This window comes from Crotalus tigris, unplaced genomic scaffold (assembly GCF_016545835.1).
Source record: "Crotalus tigris isolate CLP2741 ecotype Arizona unplaced genomic scaffold, ASM1654583v1 scf7180000024506.7606697, whole genome shotgun sequence".
Taxonomy (NCBI): domain Eukaryota; kingdom Metazoa; phylum Chordata; class Lepidosauria; order Squamata; family Viperidae; genus Crotalus; species Crotalus tigris.
In genome coordinates, this window is record NW_024100678.1 from 2361312 (window position 1) to 2383735 (window position 22424).

Here is a 22424-nt window from a genome sequence, read left to right on the forward strand (position 1 = left end):
CAGCTCAAGGGGGTTCTTTGAATTAACTCCACCATGTTTGTTTTACACACACCTACAGACCCCAGAGCCTATTTTCCAAACAAAAAGATACAGGAAATACACATAGACAACAATTGTCTAAGCTTACATCCATTTTTATTAACCTACCCATTACCCTTTCTATTGCCTGATGCCAAACTGTAGTATTTATAACATTTTGAGTATTATGGTGTTCTTTGTGGCATGAAAATAATTTAATCTAAATGTAGAAATGATTTATATGCCACAGATTTGCAGTATGATCTTGCTTGATCCAAGGACAGGCTTTAAAATGGTATTGTTATTGAATTATTTATTTTAAAATGTGCAAACTGTTCTTTTGTATAAATCCTAAACTGTCTTTATTTATAGGACTGATATGGGAACAAAAGAGTTGAAGAATGTCCTATGTTTTACAAAGGAAAAATGACACTTTGATGAAACTGTCAGTTTAATCCCAGGCAGATGAAAATAATGGCACTAGTTAAACAGTGACAGGAAACCACCTAATGATAGTAGCTCATAATTATAATAACAGTTTTCTGGACATAAACATTATGTACTGGGATCTTTGAGGCATTGAGGAGGCAAAGGTGAAAATAACAACACGTTTATTGATTAACACAGAAGCGGCTCTAACAGCCGCTTAACTTCTATTTATACGGCCTGCCGATAGGCAGCAGCCAATGGAATTAAAGCAGTTATTCCCGCCCAAAACACAAACTTACAATTCTGCAGACAGGCAATCTGGAATTTAAACGGACACAGCAGTTACTTATTTATAACTGATTCCAAGTAATTTACATCAAAACATAACATAAACCATGATCTCAAATACAGTATGTGCAGGTTTCAGTTAAATAAAGAATGTGTTTCACTCTACCTCTTGCAACTGAATGGACTTCAGAGTAATAATGTTTGGCTGACTCAAGCCTAACCATCCGCAGAATATTAAATGGATAATTATTATTTTGTCTAAGAGTTACTAGCATTTTTTCTTAGTATAATTCATCTGCTCTGGAGACTTTTATGCCAACCTGCAAACTGCAATTTTAGATCATTATGAAAGTAATATTTTTTCACCTTTGTTCTGTTATTTGATGTGTGATCATCCAGCATATAAAGTGTGCATTCTACCATTTATATAAATAAACTGAAGCATGTTACCAGATTCTGAAATTGTTTTTTCATATACAAGGCTTCTATAATTCCAAAGGAAACTAATCACTGGAATGAAACCTAAATATAAGGCAAATTCTGCCTGTGTAATTAATCTGAAAAAGCTTTTTTGGGGGGGGGGGTTATGCTAAAGCATAGTAAGAGGATGGTTCTTTTGACCCTAGGGAAAGGAAAAGAAAATATATTCTGGAAATCTATGCCGGCTGATATATAACATTAGTTGGTTATGGTCTGGGGTGTCATTGTTTCCATGGTCATTCAGAAGACACTACTTAGCTGCAGTTGCAAATATAGTATTGAGTGGGGAAAATACGCTCATCTGTCATTGATGGGAGCAATATACAAGATGGATGGATAGGTAGATGAGAGAGAGAGAGAGAGAGAGAGAGAGAGAGAGAGAGAGAGAGAGAGAGATTACATTGGATAAACAGTGCTGGCTCCTGTAGGGTTAACACAAAGGCACAGCAAAAACAGGAGGAGGAGAGCAAAGACAGATTATAGGATGAGAAGAAAGAAGAAAGCAGAGAAAGGGAAGAGTTGAAGAGATGTGCTGAAAGTAGATTACAGGGTGGGGGGTGAATCACAGGCCAAATCTGGTCATCACAACTTCAGAAATTCTGCTCAGCCTTTTTTTCGGGCTCTGGAGTAAAGGGAATGAGGGCTTCTTCATGTTGCTAGTTACTGCTTCAAGTCCAGGAGGAGCCCATCTCTTGTCTAATAAAAGTGAGTAAGTGCAGCTTACAAGGAGGAAGATATCTGGTTACAGGGTGACTTTCCAACAGTTCTACAGGTTACACAGAAACAGAAGGAGGGAGTAAATGTTCCTGGAGTGGCCAGATTCAAGACAAGCTCTGCCTACTTTTAGTGGGGAGAATTTCAGCAGGTGTGTTTTCTTCCGTGACAGTTTTATGTTCAGGCAAGGCAAAGAAGAAATAACTCTTATTTGAGGCAGAAAAAGATGCAGAGAGCTGAATACCATCTCCAAATAGGGCATGTGGCAGTGGACAATAACTGGATGGGCGGAAGCTCAGAACCAGTCCAGCTGGACGGCAACAGAAAAATAAAACTGCATATTTCAATACCTGTGTTGTCAAAGGAATGAGTAGAGGATAGCAATTCAGTGTTTTTTGAAGGCTGTTTTCTTTAGGTAAGTGGCTCATGGCTATGATATGTCAGCATTTGTTTCTGCTTTATTAACTTTTCATGGTACTGTTCTCTGTTAGTAATATAACACTTTTATCTTTGATAATTTTCTTTCTTCGAATTTGTAATTTTTGTTTGATGAATAAAATAAATAATAATTTTAATAATAATAATAATTTTTGTTTGCTGAATACTATGAAATAAATAATAATATATTTGATATATCTTTCTACCAAGGATAATGCTGCAGAGAGTACCAGCTCTTTGTGTGAACCTCAAAGCGCTCCAGAGGCGAGTAGTAGAAAGAGAGCATTTCGAGAGGCTTTATGATTCTGCAATAAGGCAGAAAATGTCACTCAGAAAATTTTCTGACATTCAGGAAAGCTCATTATGTTAACTAACCTATGTTCTTTCCTCAGTGGCTCTCAGCAATTTTTCTCGGTGGCTCTGAACAAACCCTCATTTTATATTTGCATTGCTAGCATAATGGACAATATCGTTTAAAAAGTCATGTGGAACTTATTTTAAATACTAATCATACACAAGTGAAGGCGAATATACGTGTCCTAGGATAGTATTTCAGGATCCAATCTGGGTTGGTCACTGGGACCAAGGTTTTAGTCTTCCAAGCTTTTGGACTCGTGCTGGAGCCCCCATCCTCAGGGAACATCTCTCTAGAAGAGTCCAAAAGCTTGGAAGACCAAACCTCTGTTCCCGGTGACCGACCCAGATTGGATCCTGCAATAATCATACAAATTATGTTCTTTCCCATTAATCTTACTTTAGAATGTATTATTATCACACAGATTTAAAAAATGAAAAGATTTAATCAAACCTGGTGTAATATTTTTTCACTACTGGGATTTAGTAACTTGTAGTCTCCAGGCTTTTGTCCCTGGCAGAATTTATTTCTATTGGTGAAATGAACATAGACAGCTGTGGGATTATACTCATAATAGCTTCATTGAGGGTCTGTGTTGGTCCCTTGTTTAAGGCACCAAGGTTGTCTCTTTTTTTACAACCAGTTTTTGGAAGAGTACATACTGTAAACAAGCTACGTGTGGCATGATCAGGAGCTGCAAAATGTCACTATTGCTTATTCAGAATTATTCACTTAACATGAACACTGGAAAGGAAGGTGCAGAAATATAAAAATAAAGACTGCCAAAAAAACACAAAAACCCTCAGGTGTGTGTATCAGAAACAAACCTAAAGGCTGAACTCAGTTAAATCAAGTAAAAACTAGAGATAGACTAGTTTTATTCAATGATTTCACATGCTCAGCTCCAGTATGAATTGTTCTGAAAAAGCTACAAAATCTATTTGTACAGGAGGACCAAAGAATGTGAGTAGACATTAAGTGTTCTTTGCAGATACCTGTTATTTCCTAAAATCATATACTGAGTTCATTCATTATATTAAGCCATAATGTTATTCATTGATTTTGGTTTCATATGATGTATGAACCTAAGGTCATATGTGAATCAAATTATTATGACTAAACTTTTTTTCATCCATACATTATGTGCCAGGGCTCCTATAATTCCTATGACTGAGAGGAATCCAAGGTTCAGTTTTTCATAGGAATATCCTTTGACATGCCTTTATGTAAAATACAGGACCTGCCTCAAAACACGGCAATTTGTATAAGATCACAAAGAAAAAGAAAGATTTAACAGCTATGGGGAAAATAGCTGGGTATAGGAGGGAAGCCAGAGGTTTTTTTACCTTGACCTTCCTAAAAAGAAAGAAGTTTTGAACTTGCACCCTGAGTAATGGAGAAGAAAGAGCTTTATTGCTCAATAACACCATTAAACTAGGATATTTAATATAAGCATCTAAAAGATATTGGTTGGATACATGAAATATACCAAGCTATGGTTTATTTTAACAGTGGCTAGATTCAAACATGAAACTGCAACAAATCATAACTTACAAATGGCAGTGGCTGGATTCCCAAAGTAAACAAAGCCCAACAATGCAAATTCATGATTCAGTGACTGTCAAAAACAGATCTCAGGGCCAGCTGACAAAGATGCCCAACTCATGCCCCTTAAGTAGAGCCCAACATATTACCATCCAATGCTGTATGCTCTTGGACAGTAGATGGGTGCCAAAATTGCAACCAATGCCATTCAAATTTACAGGTTTGCATGTTGATCAGAGCTTCTGTGTTTAGTTTTTATGGATCCTATTGTCATATTTCTATTCTTCCTCTGTTCTTGTGTTTAAACATTGTCACACATAAATACATTTATGTGTGGATGTTCGGATGCTACTTATTATCATATCTGGTGGTCATGTAAAAATATAAAAGCTTTTTGGATTAAGATATGGTGGAATATCCAAAGAATTTTTAGAAGAAGGGTAAAATTTACCCCACAATTATTTTTGTTAGGTATTGTTTCTGATTGTGATACTAAAGAGACTATATTGATGTTAAATTTAATTACAGCGGCAAGGTTGTTAGTAGGGCAATGTTGGAAGAAGGAATCCTTGCCTACCTTGCAAGAGTGGTTTTTTAAAGTTTCTTATTTGGCGGAAATGGCAAAGATTTCGGCTTTCTTAAAAGACCAATCGCAAGAGAAGTATTTTTTTGGTATGGAAAAAATGGATAGACTTTATACAACATAAGTTGGATATAAAAAATATTATTTAGCTTTTCAATAACTTATATTTAAAATTTAAGATATTTTATAGATTTTTCTTTCTTTTTTTATTTTCCTTTTTTCTTTTTTCTTTCTTCCTATTTTCTTGTATTTCCTTGTATTTTTGTCTTTATATATATATATTATTGTTAACTATTTCACAATTTGTTTAATTAATGTATTTTGACTTGTTAATGGTTTATATCTGTTTTAAGATTTTTTGAAAATTTTTAATTAAGCCTGTATTCAGCTCTGGGAAGGTTGGGGGAGGGTATGGGAGGGTTGGGAGGGCTCGGGGAAGGGAACTATATTGTTTTGTAAAATTTAAAAATGTTCAATTAAAAAAAAAAAACAGATCTCAGGGCCAGCTGACAAAGATGCCCAACTCATGCCCCTTAAGTAGAGCCCAACATATTACCATCCAATGCTGTATGCTCTTGGACAGTAGATGGGTGCCAAAATTGCAACCAATGCCATTCAAATTTACAGGTTTGCATGTTGATCAGAGCTTCTGTGTTTAGTTTTTGTGGATCCTATTATCATATTTCTATTCTTCCTCTGTTCTTGTGTTTAAACATTGTCACACATAAATACATTTCAGCCAAAGATTATTTTCTCTCTACTTATACACTAATTTAAGAAAAGCTTAGCCTGTTGAATGCATGTATCAGATTTCTGCTAAAGACAAAGCAGGAAAGCAATTGCCTCCGTAACTGGCTTTTCATCCACTAGTGGTGTCCTGGGTACAGAGTGCTTTCCTCAAGACAGTATGAGTGGCCCCTACTTCTGTCTTTTAGGCACTAAGTAAATTCTAGGCATTAAGTAAATTCCTGCTTTGTTTACCAAGAGAGATCTTCATTTACTACTATTTTCGTATTTTACACACTTGAATTTTATCTGTGCCTTTCTTAATGCATCCATTTTCTATGTACAGTATTTTTGCTTTGAGAAAAGCAGGCATTTGATGCACTGAAATTGAAACTAAAAAGCATTTGGCCCGGTGGGTTGCCGGTCGGGTTTTTGGCCGTCCAGCGACGAGGCGATTGTTGTTTGGAAGCTGCCGCTGAAAGAGGGACTTTGAGTCGCCCCATTGTGGGGCTCGTCATATGGAAACGCCAGGTATCTTGGATGGACTCCAGTCCCGGTGGTTCCCTGGCCACGCGAGGCGGGCCCCGCAGCATTTTGGTTGGGTATTTCCTATGACTGTGCTGTGTGGCTACGGTTTCTTTGCTAACTTGCGACCATTGGAACCTTTTCTCACACCTTATTTGTTGGGACCGGACAAGAATCTCACCGAGACCCAGGACAATCCCCCATCCAATCAGAGCACAGCCAAGCTCCTAACCAATCAGAACACACCTCCATCCAATCAGAACACAGCCAAGCTCTCATCCAATCAGTTCATACCCCCACTGGCAGTTAAAAGGAAGAAACAGCTACAATTACACATTGCTCCTAGAAGCACGAAGCTGAAAACACCAGCCTGAAAATGACGAATGAGACTTCGTTGAAACGTCGCCAAGACGGAGAAAACCCGAATAACCAAAGACCTACATACAAACACCCGCGAAAACCTCAGTATATATATATATGTTTTCTGAGGTTTTCGCGGGTGTTTGTATGTAGGTCTTTGGTTGTTTGGGTTTTCTCCCGCGTAAAATTGGAAGTGTCTTGGCGACATTTCGACGAACTCCCATTCGTCATCTTCAGGCTCGTGGACAGACTTCACCAGCCTGCAGTACAAAGGCTGTGAGAGAAGCCAGTCAAGACCCTGGCAGCCCTTCAGTGTCTTGGATGTGGAGGACGCCACAAGCGCTCGGACTGCCGGTTCCACTCCGCCATTTGTCAGGCATGTGGTAAGCAAGGCCACATTGCCATTTGGGTTGCCAGCAGGTGCACGGGTGTCAAGTGTGCCAACAGTCACGGCCTGAAATGCCTCAAGCCCCTGTACACAGGTGGGAGGAGACACAAACCCCTTGGTCAAGGATACATTTACATTATGCTGGGCCCTTTCAGGAGCAATTCTTCCTTATCCTGGTTGATAGCCTCTCTAAGTGGCTAGAAGTTGTCCCTGTCTCCTCCACTACTACTGCTAGGACCATCCAGGTGTTAAGAGGAATTTTCGCTACGCATGGACTTCCTGATGTCCTCGTATCTGACAATGGGCCTCAATTCACTTCTCTTGAGTTCCAGGCTTTCTTACAGGCCAACTTGATCAGGCATACAAAGTCAGCATCCTTCCACCCTTCCACCAATGGGCAAGCAGAAAGGATGGCACGCACAACAAAGGACGCACTCAAAAGACTCACGCATGGTAGCTGGCATCACAGGTTAGCTGATTTCCTTCTTGCACACTGCACCACACCATGCACTGCCACAGGAAAGAGCCCAGTGGAACTTCGCTGGGGTCACCGCCTCATCTCCAAGCTGGACAGACTGCACCCAGACCGGGTGGCTTCACAGGTGTCACAGCCACGGGCACCTAGGAGACTTCAGGTGGGCGATCCGGTCTGGGCAAGAAATTATGGCCCGGGTCATCTTTAGGTCACTGCTGTTGTCTGCAAGGTCTCAGGGCCACTATAATACAAAGTGACTTTGGAAGATGGCCGCGTCCTTTGGCACCACATTGACCAACTGCATTGGTGGCTGTCCAACCATGTCTCCGCTCCTGGCTTTGCTCTCAGGGGGGAGGGGGACCATGAACAAGCTCACACTTCAGGTCACAATCCGGGGAAACAGCCTTACAGTGCCAGTGGATTTTCGCAGGTTGCTTTTCACGTCCCAGTGGATGAGCAAGGGCATCCTCAAGGTTCAGCTATTGCTCCAAACAGGGAGTCTATAGATCGGGGGTCATCCCAGGGTTCTGCAAGTGCTCCAAACAGGAATTCTCCTGAGAGGGAGTTTGCCATAGAGGGGCTCCTGACTCTGGCACCTCGGCCACATACACGGGGGACTGGAACTACTGGGGCACTGCTGCAATGCAGGCCACTTCTGATGCTGGTCGCGAGCTTGAGGGACAATGTTCCCAAAAGGAGTCCATTGTGGATTTGGAGAATTCCACTCCACCATTGGGCTTGGGGTTTTCCACCCCTCCAAGGAAACCTGGCTGGGATTCAGAGGATCCAGCCAGTCAGCTGCGGAGTGAGTCACCTGGAATCCAAAGGCATCAAAGTCCTGGTCTGTCGAGCTCACCAGACGGGCTGGTAGGCCAGGCACCGTTAAGTAGAAGTTCTGGTCTGCCTAACCTGGCAGGTGAGCTGGCAGACCAGGCACACTCCCTGATCTTGTGAAGGTCACAAAGGACTAAGGGCCCTCCCAAGCATCTGGGAGACTATGTGAGGTTTCTGTCATTGCAGAGGGAACCTTGCTAGTCTGTAACAGGATGATGTTGACTACACCCGGTATAGTGTAATATATACCAATTATGATTTTGGAGAGCGTTTGTTTAAGTAAACCCATTATTGTATAAAAGTACTCTGCCTGTGTGCAGGCCAGAGTAATTCCATTATTCCTGGCCCTAGAACAAATGTATTCTGTGTATAGTTATGTGTGCTTTATCCAGGGGGGAGGGGTGGTGTGTTCTGGGCCTGCTGAGGCAATTCAGCAGGCCCAGAAATGTTGCAAATGGTCCCGGGCAACCTAAAAGCTGCCCGGGACCAGACTGGTTGGCGCTGGCCTTGCGCACATGCGCAAGGCATGAAAAAGGGTGTTTGTGATTGGATGGGTTGGGGAGACTATAAAAGGCCTGCGCGCCTGTTTGTTTGCTGAATAGTACAGTGGAACGAATAAAGAAAGAACTTGGTTAACAACTTGTGTGTCGCTTCAATGCCGTGAACCCCAATACGTAAAAATTTGTAATTGTTTTATTTCGTTTTAATTCTGTTTGTTGCACGGAGTCACTTGTTGAGATGGGCAGCTATATACAGACAGTCTTCAGCTTATAACCATTCATTTAGTGACCGTTCAAAATTACAATAGCATTGAAAAAAGTAATTTATGAGCGTTTTTCAAACTTATAACTGTTGCACACTTGCTAAATGGCATGTATTTATGATGGCTGCAATATCCCAGGACCAACCTTTGCAACCTTCTGACAAGCCAAGTCAATGGGAAGCCAGATTCACTTAACAACCGGGTTATCAACTTAACAAGTGCAGAGATATACTTAACAACTGTGACAAGAAAGGTCATACAATGGGGCAAAATTCACTTAACAACTGTCTTGCTTAGCAATGGAAATTTTGGGCTCAGTTGTGGTTGTAAGTTGAGGACTACCTATAAATTGAATAAACAAATAAAATGATATGCCAGTCCTGACCAGAGTCCCATTTGCTTTGTATATTTCAAGAGTACTGAATTGCTTCTGTTTGCTGTTTCAGTTTGCAAACATTTTTACCCTGCTTATTTGAAACCATGGGTATAGATTTACCTTTGAAAATATTAAACACAAAAATGCATATATAGTAATGCCAAGGTACAAATTTAGAACAAGTATATAGTCCTTGCTCCAAGGAGCTTATAATGTAATGTAAAGTTTAACACAAAAGTAAAACCCAGGCATAGCTAGCTTGGGCAGTATGTGTATACAGTATAATTCAGTTTTTTAGTTCTATGTGCTAAAGGACATAGTTTGGCAGGGATGGACAAGCTTTAAATCATTGCAGAGCTGAAGGAAATTGCCTTGGAGAAGCAAGGCAAAAGTTGAAAAAACAAAAGTGTGCTTTAATACAGATATAAAGTGTGAGTAAGAGGATAAGATTCACTCCTTCTTGGTTCAGCAGAACTGTCATTTCCTAGCCAGAACTCCCTGGCCAGCCTTTCTGGGAATTGCACTCCACACATTTTTCAATTGCCAAGATTGAGAAATACAGCACTATAATATAAAAGGCAGGGAGGGAAAAACTCAGGCCAGGCTTTCAAAATTCTATTACTATAGTTTAGCTTAATAAAGTATAGTTCCAGCTACATTTGCTGAGTCTGCTTCTTTTTCTGATCTACCTCGAAGGGCTGACAGTCACTTATAGCCAGTCCAGCATCACTTTTGCAATTCTTAGAACCCCCATGAATCAGGAGGAGTCTTCTAGCACCTTTTCTAACTGATTTTATTAAAATGTGTTATTTAGAAAAGGTGCTATCAGACTGCACCACAGACTAACACGGTTCTCCTCTTACAATGACCTTGAAGCCTTGTGTTATGTCCCGAGCCTTGCAAACGGGCTCGGGGCGTTTGCAGGCAGTCCCGGGCAGGTGCAAGCTGCCCGGGACCAGACAGGCTGTCGCCAGCACCTGTGTGCATGCGCGGGTGCTGGCACGGGAAAAGTAACACATTGACCCGGGAATTGCCTATATAAGAGGCTGGGAGCTTTTGGGCGTTGCTGAAGCCTTCACCTGTAAGCTGAACCCAGAATAAAAGAAAACCTGAGAACTACAACTGCTTCTCGTGTCTGCTTTTCGCCAAGGACTCAACACTGGCGACAAGGATGGGATCGCCTTACATCGCCTGGAAAGGAAGAGGTGTAAGCTTACCCAAGTGAGTCCTGAGCGGCGGAACGGCGTTGACTCGGCAGCTACCCGCCAATCCAGTGCGCATTCGGGGGTAGGCTGGCTGATAGACTCGTCTCCTGAAGATGGCAAAGGTTGGAAGGCTTTCGGAGTTCGACGTCTCACATCCAGAGCGGTGGGAGTCCTACATAGCCAGGGTGGAAACCTACCTCAAGGTGAACCAAGTGAGGGAAGAGAGCTTGAAGGCTGCCACCCTGCTTTGTGTCTGCGGTCAAGACGCCTTCGAAATCGCAGAAAATCTTGCAGCACCTGTCCCATTAGAGTCTGTCAGCTACGCAGATCTAAAGAAGCTACTGAAGGAGCACTTCCAGCCCAAGATGTCCGTCATCGCATGGCGCCACACCTTCGAGCAGAGGGATCAACGATCCGGAGAGTCGGCCAAAGAGTACATCGCTGCATTGAGGAAGGCCGCCAAGCACTGCGAGTTCAAGGACCTCGAAGAACGACTGAGGGACCGATTCGTGTGCGGCTTAAGGCATCGAGATCTACAACAGAGGCTTTTCGCCAAAGAAGACTTGTCCTTCCAAGATGCCTTAAGAGAGGTCACCGCAGAAGAAGCAGCAGGCGGCGCCGTCAAAAACATGCGGCCGATCAGGAACAGTCCAGATGTTGCATCCGTGCACCAAGAGGACGTCCAAGGGAACTCCGAGGAGGATCCGGACGAGGAAGTCGACCGTCTCCACCCCACGAAGGAAGGGAATCAGAAAGGAAGCTCTGCAGCTCCCCTCAAGTGCATCGGCTGTGGAGGTCGCGACAGGAGAACCGACTGCAAGTTCCGCTCCGCTATCTGCCGGGCGTGCGGGAAACAGGGACATATTGCAGCTGTGTGTCTGGGCTGACGAAAGGTACAACCTCAGGAAGAACTGCGCCTGAAAGGTACCAGGGTCCCTAGCCAGAATAGGGTAGGTTTTTGCGCTTCGCGAAGGAGCATCTTCAGGACAGGCACACACAAGCCCATTAAGAAAAAGCTATCACTCAAGGTGAAGCTACAAGGGGTTCCATTAACTATGGAACTAGACACGGGGTCTGCCCTTTCAATCATATCCTTGCATACATTTAGGAAGATTTGTTCCGGCAGTGGAACTCAGGCCAAATTAAGGCCTTCTGACATTGTGTTAACAGACTTTCAAAACTCGAGAGTGTGTGTTAAGGGGGAGGCCACCCTTAACGTACAGTATAAGAATTTTGAAGGTCCACTAGACCTATTAGTAGTAGGGGGTGAACGAACGAGTCTCATAGGACTCGATTGGTTTGAAGCCTTGGGGATACACGTCACGGGGCTCAACAGCTTACAAACACTCGACCTACAGGAAGTCTGCAAAGAATTTGCAGATGTCTTCAGCCCCCAGCTGGGCACATTCAAGGGACCCCCTGTGTCCTTAAAACTAGACCCCACTGTCACTCCCATTAGAATTAAAGCAAGAAGGGTCCCTTTTGCTTTAAAGAGTAAAATTGACACTGAGTTGGACAAACTGATCCAACAGGGAATTCTAGAACCTGTTGATTCCAGTCCTTGGGAGACCCCCATTGTCACGCCTCTAAAGGCAAATGAGGACATTTGCATTTGTGCTGATTACAAATGCATTCTTAATAAGGTATTGCAGCAACATGCCTATCCTGTTCCTGTGGTCAGTCATATTCTGGCCTCCCTCAAGGGGGGGCGCGTTTTTGCAAAGCTTGACCTAGCTCAAGCGTATCAACAGCTGCCTGTTGATGATGATGCTGCTATAGCTCAGACTATTGTGACCCACAGAGGAGCCTTTAAGGTAAAAAGGCTACAGTTCGGAGTGAATGTCGCTCCTGGGATTTTCCAAAGCGTAATGGAAAACACACTATGGGGCATACCGGGGGTTTGCCCCTACTTTGATGATGTCTTAATTGCAGGAGACTCCACACACATTCTAGCTGAAAGGCTAAGGGCTGTTCTGTTAAGATTCAGGAAAACAGGCCTCAAGCTCAAAAAAGACAAATGCAAAATTGGGGTGCCTTCTACTGAATTTCTGGGATTCAAAATTGATGCTGCTGGGATTCACCCTGCTGAATCCAAACTAACTGCCATTTTAGAAGCACCTAGGCCAAAGTCTAAGGCCGAACTTCAGGCCTTTCTGGGCCTCCTGAATTTCTACAATTCCTTTCTTCCACATAAAGCTAGTGTAGCTGAGCCTCTTCACAGGCTATTAGACAAACAAGCAGTGTGGCAGTGGTCACAAACACATGAGGCTAGTTTCAATGAGGTCAAGGCCTTACTCACTTCTAACAGTGTACTTGCACACTTCAATGAGTCCCTTCCTGTGTGCATCGCTTGTGATGCTTCCCCTTACGGGGTAGGAGCCGTCCTGAGCCACCTCAGGTCTGACGGAACTCAGGTTCCTGTTGCATATTACTCCAGAACACTGTCTTCTGCTGAGCGCAACTACGCTCAGATAGACAGGGAGGCTCTGGCTGTTGTTGCTGGAATTAAAAAATTCCATGATTTTTTGTATGGCAGGCATTTCACGGTCTTCACTGACCATAAGCCTCTGCTGGGACTGTTTACCACACGTAAGCAAACTCCCCAAATCATTTCCCCTAGAATGCTTAGGTGGTCTATTTTTCTGTCTGCATATGATTTTTCTTTACTCTACAAGCCTGGGAAAGAAATGGGCCATGCTGATGGCCTCAGTAGATTGCCCCTGCCAGTAGTAGAAGCTGACCCTGCGCCAGCTGTCAACATTCTATCCATCCAAGCCTTGCCCGAGTCCCCTCTGAATGCCAGGGATGTTGCCGCTGAAACAGGCACAGATCACACACTTTCACGTGTCCTTTCTTGGGTTTTGTCTGGATGGCCTGAGCACTGCCCTAGTCCTGAGTTTCAGAGTTTCTGGTCCAAAAGGAACGAGTTGTCCACTTCTCAGGGTTGTCTGCTTTGGGGAAACAGAGTTGTCATTCCCACCTCAATGAGGACTAGGATCTTAGAGTCCCTCCATGAGGGTCATCCTGGCATTGTTCGCATGAAGGCCCTTGCGCGCAGCCACTTGTGGTGGCCTGGTTTAGATAAGGACATTGAGGCTAAGGTGTATGCATGCCACCTGTGCCAGCGCTCTCGCCCAGAGATGCCCCAAGCTCCTGTGCATAGATGGGAGGATACACAGTCCCCATGGTCTAGGGTGCACATTGACTACGCTGGGCCCTTTCAGGGCCAGTTCTTCTTGGTCCTCGTTGACAGTCATTCAAAATGGCTTGAGGTTGTACCTGTCTCATCCACCACCACTGCAAAGACTATTCAGGTACTGAGGGGGATTTTTGCTGCACACGGTTGAATTTGTGTCTGACAACGGGCCTCAATTTACTTCCTCCGAATTCCAAGCTTTCTTACAGGCTAACATGTCATGCCATCTGCACCCTTCCACCCGTCCACCAACGGTATGGCTGAACGCATGGTCCGCATCACAAAGGACGCCTTGAAAAGACTCACCTATGGGGACTGGCATCACAGGTTGGCTGACTTTCTCCTTTCTTACCGCACCACACCGTCCACTTCTACAGGGAGAAGCCCAGCTGAACTTCGCTGGGGGCGCAAACTTACTACGAAGCTTGACCGGTTGCATCCGGACAGACTGCCTTCATCTACCTCACATCCTAGGGCACCTAGACAACTACTTGTGGGTGCCCCGGTTTGGACTCGCAATTACGGGCCTGGTCATACCTGGGTCCCCGCTTCTATTTCCAGGGTCACAGATCCTCTATCCTACGAGGTAGCCCTGGACGACGGTCGTGTCCTGCGCCGGCACATCGACCAACTCCGCCCTAGGCGGGATCTTCCAGCTGAGACTCCTGGGTCTTTTCCAGGGGGGGAGGGGGACCCTTTGGAGCAAAGGGAAGGGCACGAGCTGCTGCCCACCTCCAATGATGGAGCCACAAATGGCCCATTCCAAGATTCCGCGAGTGCCCCAAACAGGAATTCATGGGGCTTACCCAATCATCAGGCATTCACGCCTACTCCAGCCAGGGAGTCACCCCGGGGGCACAATCACTATCCATCTACACCACACAGCACTCCAGTCAGGGAGGATACCCGGGAGCGTCCCAATAAAGCATACCCCGCAAGAGAGCTGGCACATAATCCCCAGAGTTGGCCTGACCTTACCCCAAGTCCTACAGGGGGTCAAACATACAGGGAGGTGGTCGAGGAACCAAATCCCGACCATAACACCTCTAGCCCAAATCAGGGAGTAACTGAGTTTTGGGAAGGCACAGAAACCCACACAAGCCCAGACACAGAACGGGGCTTAGGGGATGGACAGCCTCCTGACAGGTCTTGGACGGACCTAGGAGGTTCTACAGAGACACCCAGTAGTGGCTATCACTTCAAGGGGCCCGAGGGCCTACAGCTAGGCGGGTCAACCAGGTCACAAAGTTACAGAAGCCCTGGCCTGACGAGCCCGGTGGGCAAGCAAGCAGGCCAGGCATTGGGGCACAGTCCTTGGAAGACACCAAGGCAAGATAAGGGGAACAGGCACACGTCTCCCCTCAGTCAGGGAACACCTGTCAGAAACCCAGAGCTGCGAAGGTCACAGAGAGCAAGGAAATCTCCTAAGTACTTAGAGGATTACATAACATTGCTGGCTAAACAAAAGCCAGTAAACAGTAGGAGCACTGGGGAGTAGAACACTACATCAAGAAATAATTGTATGTTGGTAGTAGTCTTAGCCCGGGGGAAAGGGGTGTTATGTCCCGAGCCTTGCAAACGGGCTCGGGGCGTTTGCAGGCAGTCCCGGGCAGGTGCAAGCTGCCCGGGACCAGACAGGCTGTCACCAGCACCTGTGCGCATGCGCGGGTGCTGGCGTGGGAAAAGTAACACATTGACCCGGGAATTGCCTATATAAGAGGCTGGGAGCTTTTGGGCATTGCTGAAGCCTTCACCTGTACGCTGAACCCAGAATAAAAGAAAACCTGAGAACTACAACTGCTTCTTGTGTCTGCTTTTCGCCAAGGACTCAACACCTTGCATATTATTTGGCCTGCCCACTTTAACCTTAACCCTACATTCTTTATTCATATAATTTAAACGTGGCACCTCTTGCCTTCCCACAATCTGTTTTGGGAAACTTTTGACTGCAACTTAACTCCCCTATATTGGGCTTGAATGGTAGGCTGCTTAGAATGGGAGAATTGGAGAAGTAAGATCTTGGAGGCTGAGTGCTGTCAAGAGGCAGTAGCAGCAATGAATATGCCTTATCTTGTGTCTCCTATATGGGCTTTCAGCCTTCAGGTGTGGTCAAGTGAAATAAGATTTAATTGTCAGTCCAGTGGGGTTCTTTAGATGGAATGGTAGAGAAGAAGACTCATATTATCCTTCATCTCAGGTTGCAAAATGCTGGGATAGAAAATGAAAGTGGCAATTTTTGGAGGTAAGAAGAGCATATGCTGAACCCAGGAATGAAAGCCATCCTTAAGGAGAGGTCATTTATTTCTCTTTCTATTTTTGCCAGGCCTAAATTATCTCTGATGGAGAGATGCCAGACAGCTGGAACACCTCTTCCGACAGCCTAGAAGCAAGAGTTGTAGGCATTATTGTGCCTGTGGTCTTTTCCCTTATCTTCCTTGTAGGCACAGTTGGGAATAGCCTGGTGTTGGCGGTGCTGCTACACAATGGAGAGGTGAAATATAATACTACAAACCTGTTCATCCTCAACCTGGCAGTGGCAGATCTCTTCTTTATTGTTTTCTGTGTCCCATTCCAGGCCACCATCTATACTCTGGATGGATGGCTTTTTGGTGCTGTTGCCTGCAAAGCTGTTCATTTCTTCATCTACCTTACCTTGTATGCCAGCAGTTTTACCTTGGCAGCTGTTTCTGTGGACAGGTAAATATATGTGTTGTATGTATTCAGGCACTGAGATTTATTTTTTTTAAAAGAAGAAGAAACCATTGCTTAATATGATATGTGAAATCAGTCTATTTATTTCTAAACAGGAGAAGGAAGAGAATCTTTAATCCTTTGACTATTCAAAATCTTAAAGTACCTGACATGTGACCCTATTAGAGGAGAATATTTGTAACTCGGGGTTAAAATGAGGAGTCCTTGTGCTCTCTGAGCTAAGCAACCATCTGCAGCACATAGACATAAACAATGTTTACATGTCATTCAAAAGAAACAATCAACGCTAAAAAGGGAACAAAAAGATGAAAACTCATTCTCACCAGCAATCAACACTCAAATGAGCAGAGATTATCACCAAGCTTAACATTAGACTAACAATCAAGAAGCAAACAATACCCCAGTCAAGAAACTGCCAAACCAGCTAACAGTAAACAGCCCAACCAAAAAACCACCAAGACAACTCCCACCAACACTAACAGGGTGAGCCACTAGAGCAGGTGTCTTCAAACTTGGCCCTTTTATGACTTGTGGACTTCAATTCTGAGGATTCCTCAGCCAGGCATGCCAGTTGAAGTCCACAAGTCATAAAAGGGCCAAGTTTGAAGACACCTGCACTAGAGTATAAAATGAGAGCAAATCCCACTCCCTACTAGCACTGAGTTGTTACCTAATTTCAGTAATGAAACATGTGCAAGAAAACAACCAAGCTCAGAAAGCACTAAGGACCCCTCATGTGATCTATTTTTATTTATTTAAAAAACGTACTTCCTATCTTCCCATAACTAACTAAGGCATCCCAATTGATTTGTCTCTTATGTGGTTGAGGCCAGAAGTATCCCAAGCATGCCTGGGAGATATACAAATGTCTTGAGCTAGATTAGATGGTTTCCAATCAGATTGAAGGATACATTTAAAATCAACCATGAATGTTTTTATGTACATAAAAACATGACATATCAGAAAGGTAGGATCTAAACAGCCTGCTCCACCTTCTGCTAGCTTTATACTTGCTAGCAAAAGTCTTCCAGGGAACAGAGATTACATGGATTGCTCAACATAACCAGACTCTTCCATACCCAAACTCTCTCATTCCATTCAACTGCATGCAGAGTTTTAGCCTTAGGCTTGATCTCCATCTTCATTCCTAACCTCCACCTATGTCACAGCCAATTAAAAAGTAAGTGTCTTGCTTTCTCCACATAATTATTTCTATTTTTATCACTTTACTCTTTTTGTGCTTTCCCCTTCCTTTCCACTTAATAATTGTAGCATACTTACCAGTTCTTTTTGTTTCCTCTCAAATGGTATATGAATAAATTCTTTCAGAAAAATGTCATATCCAAACATAGAATGAATTTTTGGCATGGTTCAAATATGTGGGTTCCAAAACATTTCTATCTGTATTGGGGAAAAAAGTTCCACATCATATTTGTGGGATTATGAAATAATGAACACCTACACCAATTTCTGTAGACTTTCTAATAGTAGGTTTGGGTGGCATTTTAAGTGTCAAATTCATGCCAAAAAGGGAATGAAAAAGGTTTGTCACAAGGAGAGTCTGAATCTGGAAGAAAGTGGGCCAATAAGAGCAATGCATTTAAGCAATAAAGGTGAAAATAATGATAGGTGTATTTATATCTATTGAATTTATCAACCTCTCCCTTCTTTCCAGATATTTGGCTATTTGCTACCCACTGAAATCTCGGAATCTCCGTACCACTTGCAATGCAGTCCTTGCTATTATCATGATTTGGACCCTCTCCCTGCTTTTTGCAGGACCCTATCTCAGCTATTACCAAACCATTAATCACCAGGAGAGGTTCATCTGTGCTCCAGTTTGGGAGGACCAACATCGGAAGATCTTAGACATCTTCACTTTTGTGTTTAGTTACATCCTCCCAATCTCTGTTGTCAGCCTGGCTTATGGCAGAACCATCAAATTCTTGTGGACTGCTGTAGACCCTCTGGAAGGAATCTCAGAGTCCCGCAAAGCCAAACGGAGGGTCACCAAGATGATTATTACAGTGACTGTCCTCTTCTGCTTGTGTTGGCTGCCTCACCATCTAGTGATCTTGTGTTTCTGGTTTGGCTATTTCCCCTTTAACCAAGTTACCTATGCCTTACGCCTAGCTTCTCATTGCTGCTCATATGCCAATTCCTGCCTCAACCCGATTGTTTATGCTCTCATTTCCAAGCACTTCCGCAAGAAGTTCAAGCAAGTCTTCACTTGTGTTCTTGTCTAAGACAAGAACAAGAAGGAGTGAACTGACAATAAATCCAAGTGGCCAATGGTTTCATCAACCAGACTGTAGGTTTCTTTGGAGGAAACACAGAAGTAGCATGGTTTAATGAGGAAAATATGAGCTGTTGCATGGATCTGTTGGTAAGAACATGGGAAGACATTCTTCCTGAGAAATGGCTCTAACATTTACAAGACATTACAGTATCATATATGTACAGAAATTACAAAAGGACCAAGAAAATTCTGGAACTATCAACAGTCACCTCATTGACTGCAACATGGATAACAGTAATTTTTAAATATTAATTAGATATGGTATTAATTATTCTTTCTCAGCATTATTCCATATTTTCATTCAAATCAGGCTTGGGTTGGTGAAGGATAGGTGGACTCAAATTAATTTTTTTCAATGCAACCAAAGTACCCACAATTCCTTAGGGAGCATCTTGATATTACTTTAGACCGTCTTCACAGTTGGCTGCGGATGAGACCAAGACAATATCATGAAGAAATGTAACTTGAAAATGGTTCACAAGCTCCTTGTGCCAGAGTTAGAGGGATGTGAAGATAAGCCTGGAAGTTCATTCTAATACTTCTGATTTACTCTTCTAGGAGTGGTTACAGAAAGCATAAATGAAAGTTTCAAAGTACTTGGGTTACTATAGGAATTAGGGTTTGGAAGATATATCTATGAACAAAGGGGTGGTTGCTTTTGTTTGTTGTAGCCTATGGACCCAGACTGAAAAATGTAAGTGTGTGTATTCTTTCTCTCTTTCCTTTCATCTTGTAATTAAGACACATTATGTTTGGATTTCTTTATCTTTTGATTTTGAATTTGGTTTTGCTTATTTTTTTTAAAATAGGATTTTTACATTATTTTAAACTTAAGCATTGTTTTGAGAGAGGAGAAATTTGTGGTTTTGATTGTCACAAAGATAAGCCAATAGAGCTGTATTGGCTGGTGTCACGGCAATGTGAGTTAAAGTTCAGAGGTGACTCTGATTCAAGCCTTTTTAGGACTCTGGGAGTCCTAAGGATAAATTTTCCACTCGATCTCTCCTCCTTTTCTTCTTGTTGCTTCCAATGTCAATATAGCTCCCACCACTGACCCAGCCACTCACCCAAACATGTTCTTTGCTATTTACAATTAGTAAACAGATGTGTAAGAGGAAACACCAAATTATAGAATCATTTTTGGAGCTGAATTTGATAGTTTAGTTTTATTCCTTGAAGAAGTGTATGGTTTTAATTTGAAGAAATGCTGAAACATTTTTGGGATGGAAGTCCCTTTGTACTGATATGTGGGGCTTATAGCTACTGAACGTTTTGCACATCCCAAAACCCCCGCTTACCATCTCAAAGCTGAAGGGTTATTATATAATTTGTGATGGAATTCACACATCCATACTCAACCATAATGTGATTGTTTGGTCTTAGCAGAGCATATTAGATGAAATCAACCCTCATAGTTTGACTGAGAAACAAAAATTTGACAAGTGAACCCAAATTATTGTATATTTATTTTGGGATTGAGCAGGAGTTTTAAAGATTAGAGAAGCCTTTTTTATTTGCCTGTTCATTGCAATTTTGTCTGCCTTGCACAGTTAAGTTAATTTGAATTCAGCAGTAACCTAGAAACAAAGTGCTACATTACTGATATCAATGAATAAGTATTTCTCCAAATGTCTTTCAGTTTAAACCTGTTGTTGTTTACATACTTATTTGGGTGCTGATTCTATTGATTTAATGGGACTGACTTCTGAGTTAGCATGAATACCAGTGAGAATCATCAGCATAATAGACTCTGTTCCTGTGCTCTTTTGTTAACAAACAAAAGGAATTAGCAGAATACATTTAATGAATAATGATAAACTGGTATTTTCTATCAGTGAGACTGATTGCCCCAAAGGCCTGATCAAGGTTTAACTTTAATTATTTCACATTCATAAATATTCAGCACAGCATGTCTGTTTCTGTTGCCTGACTTTGAAAATTAGAGCTGGCCCAGGAGTATTTAGTCAATTAATCCTCTGCCTTCTAGTTTCAAGGCTTTGTATCAGAACAAAACACAGTCTTCAATCTTGCATCTTAAACCCAACAGTAAAGAAAGCTGATAGCTCATATAAATAGCTTATTATTTCAGTTTCACTTCAGTATCTGAAGAAGAATTGTTGTAAAACAATGAGAATATATGACAAGCTTGCTTCAATTACAATCTGTTATTATCTTTCCACTTTTCTATGAATTGCATAATCATGGAAGCTATTATGAGGTTGATTTTTCTGCCAGACAACTTTCCATCCAGGATGAGTTTTCTAGGGCCATGTTCATCAAAGCCTCACAATATTTTTTAAAGCAGTTGAAAATGGTACAAAATAACCTTTGCTTATATATTCATTTTTTATATTCATTTTTTAAATTTACATTTTTAAATTTAAAATGCATCCATTCAAATAGACTTTGCTGGTTTTTAATCAATGCATAACTTATTTATCAAAGCAAAATATTTATTTATCAAAGCAGCACTTATTTACCAAAGGAAGATGAGCTTAGCTTCTTTCAAATCACCTTCATTTCTCCCCCCCACCCCCAATATGTCTTTACAAGCCCAATTGGCCCATCAATCACATGATCTTTATTACACTTGACTTAACCCCATTTCAGGATGGCTTTGATCAGTCATTGGTAGATTCCTAGCTAAGTGCCTGCATGTGAAGAAGACAAGTCATGGCCATTCACAAGCCACTCTCAAAATGTCTCCTTCCATGAAGACAATGCATGTTGTTAGCCACTGAGGACAGAATATAAATAGGGACAGCACATTAGTTTCCCACCAAGCTATTATTTTGACACCCCAAGGGCTGGATGACACTAGTGAAGAAAGGTTCATTTGTGTGTTTGTAATATATGTTTTGCTTTTTTTTTTTTAGTTTCCCTTTTGGTTCTCTTGCCTATTCCTTTCTCAAGTCTATCCATTAGTAAGAATCCATTATGACGGTAGTGATGTTTTTTTTTTCATAGATACAGATTATGTCAAAATAGTATATGTGAAAACATTACAATGAAAATCAAGATAGTCTTTATCAGATTCTACTCAAACCTCCATAAAACTATTCAACATTTGGACACATTCCTCATTGCATGTATTGATCCAGAGCAATTTCTGCATGTGGCAAAGGATTGGGAGAAAAAAACCTTTACTTCCATTCTGGAAACAGGTCATCTCCTTCCTCAAAGTTGCATCGTATAAAGCATCTAAGCTAAGGCTATTGCCTAGAAGAAACTTTAAGAATTGTACAATAATTGTGCTTTTTAAATAGATCCTGCTAAATGTCACTTTGTTTTCTGTTGAACGCAGCTAAGCATAAAGTAAACCAACTCAGTTCTAGACAGAAATTGTATTGTGGGATTGCACAGGTGTGGAACCGGTCTGGGAGTGTCACAAGCATTGTGTGTGGATGTGCCACACATGTTACTTATTTGTCTTTATTTAATGAACACTTTCTTCTAGTCCATCTTACAGCAAATATTTTAATATGCGATTGGCAATATAGCCATACAGCACTCCTAGTTATGCTTGCAGGGAAACAAATTCTGCCACAGGAACTTACAGGGCATTGTGGTCTTGGGTCCAATTATGAGTTTTTAGCACCAAGCTAAAAACCAGGAGACTGTGAGTTCTAGTCCTGCCTTTGGGCCAGTCACTTTCTCTCACAGGGTTGTTGTTCTGAGAAAAATAGGAGGAATGAGTATTAGTATTATTATTAGT

General features: G+C 42.3%; 1 protein-coding gene across 2 annotated transcripts; it reads left to right on the forward strand.

Annotated features, from left to right (window-relative positions):
* Nucleotides 1–1739: 1739 nt before the first annotated feature.
* Nucleotides 1740–22424, forward strand: GALR3 (galanin receptor 3). 2 transcript variants are annotated; one of them, XM_039333696.1, is made up of 4 exons: nucleotides 1740–2344; nucleotides 16022–16189; nucleotides 16274–16395; nucleotides 18086–22424. In XM_039333696.1, exons 2-4 carry the CDS (start codon nucleotides 16046–16048, stop codon nucleotides 18654–18656), a joined length of 837 nt encoding a protein of 278 aa, XP_039189630.1. In that variant the 5' UTR covers nucleotides 1740–2344; nucleotides 16022–16045; the 3' UTR covers nucleotides 18657–22424. The 2 variants fall into 2 exon arrangements, with proteins under 2 accessions (XP_039189630.1, XP_039189629.1); XM_039333695.1 differs by having other exon boundaries at nucleotides 1742–2344; nucleotides 16022–16395; nucleotides 18086–22423.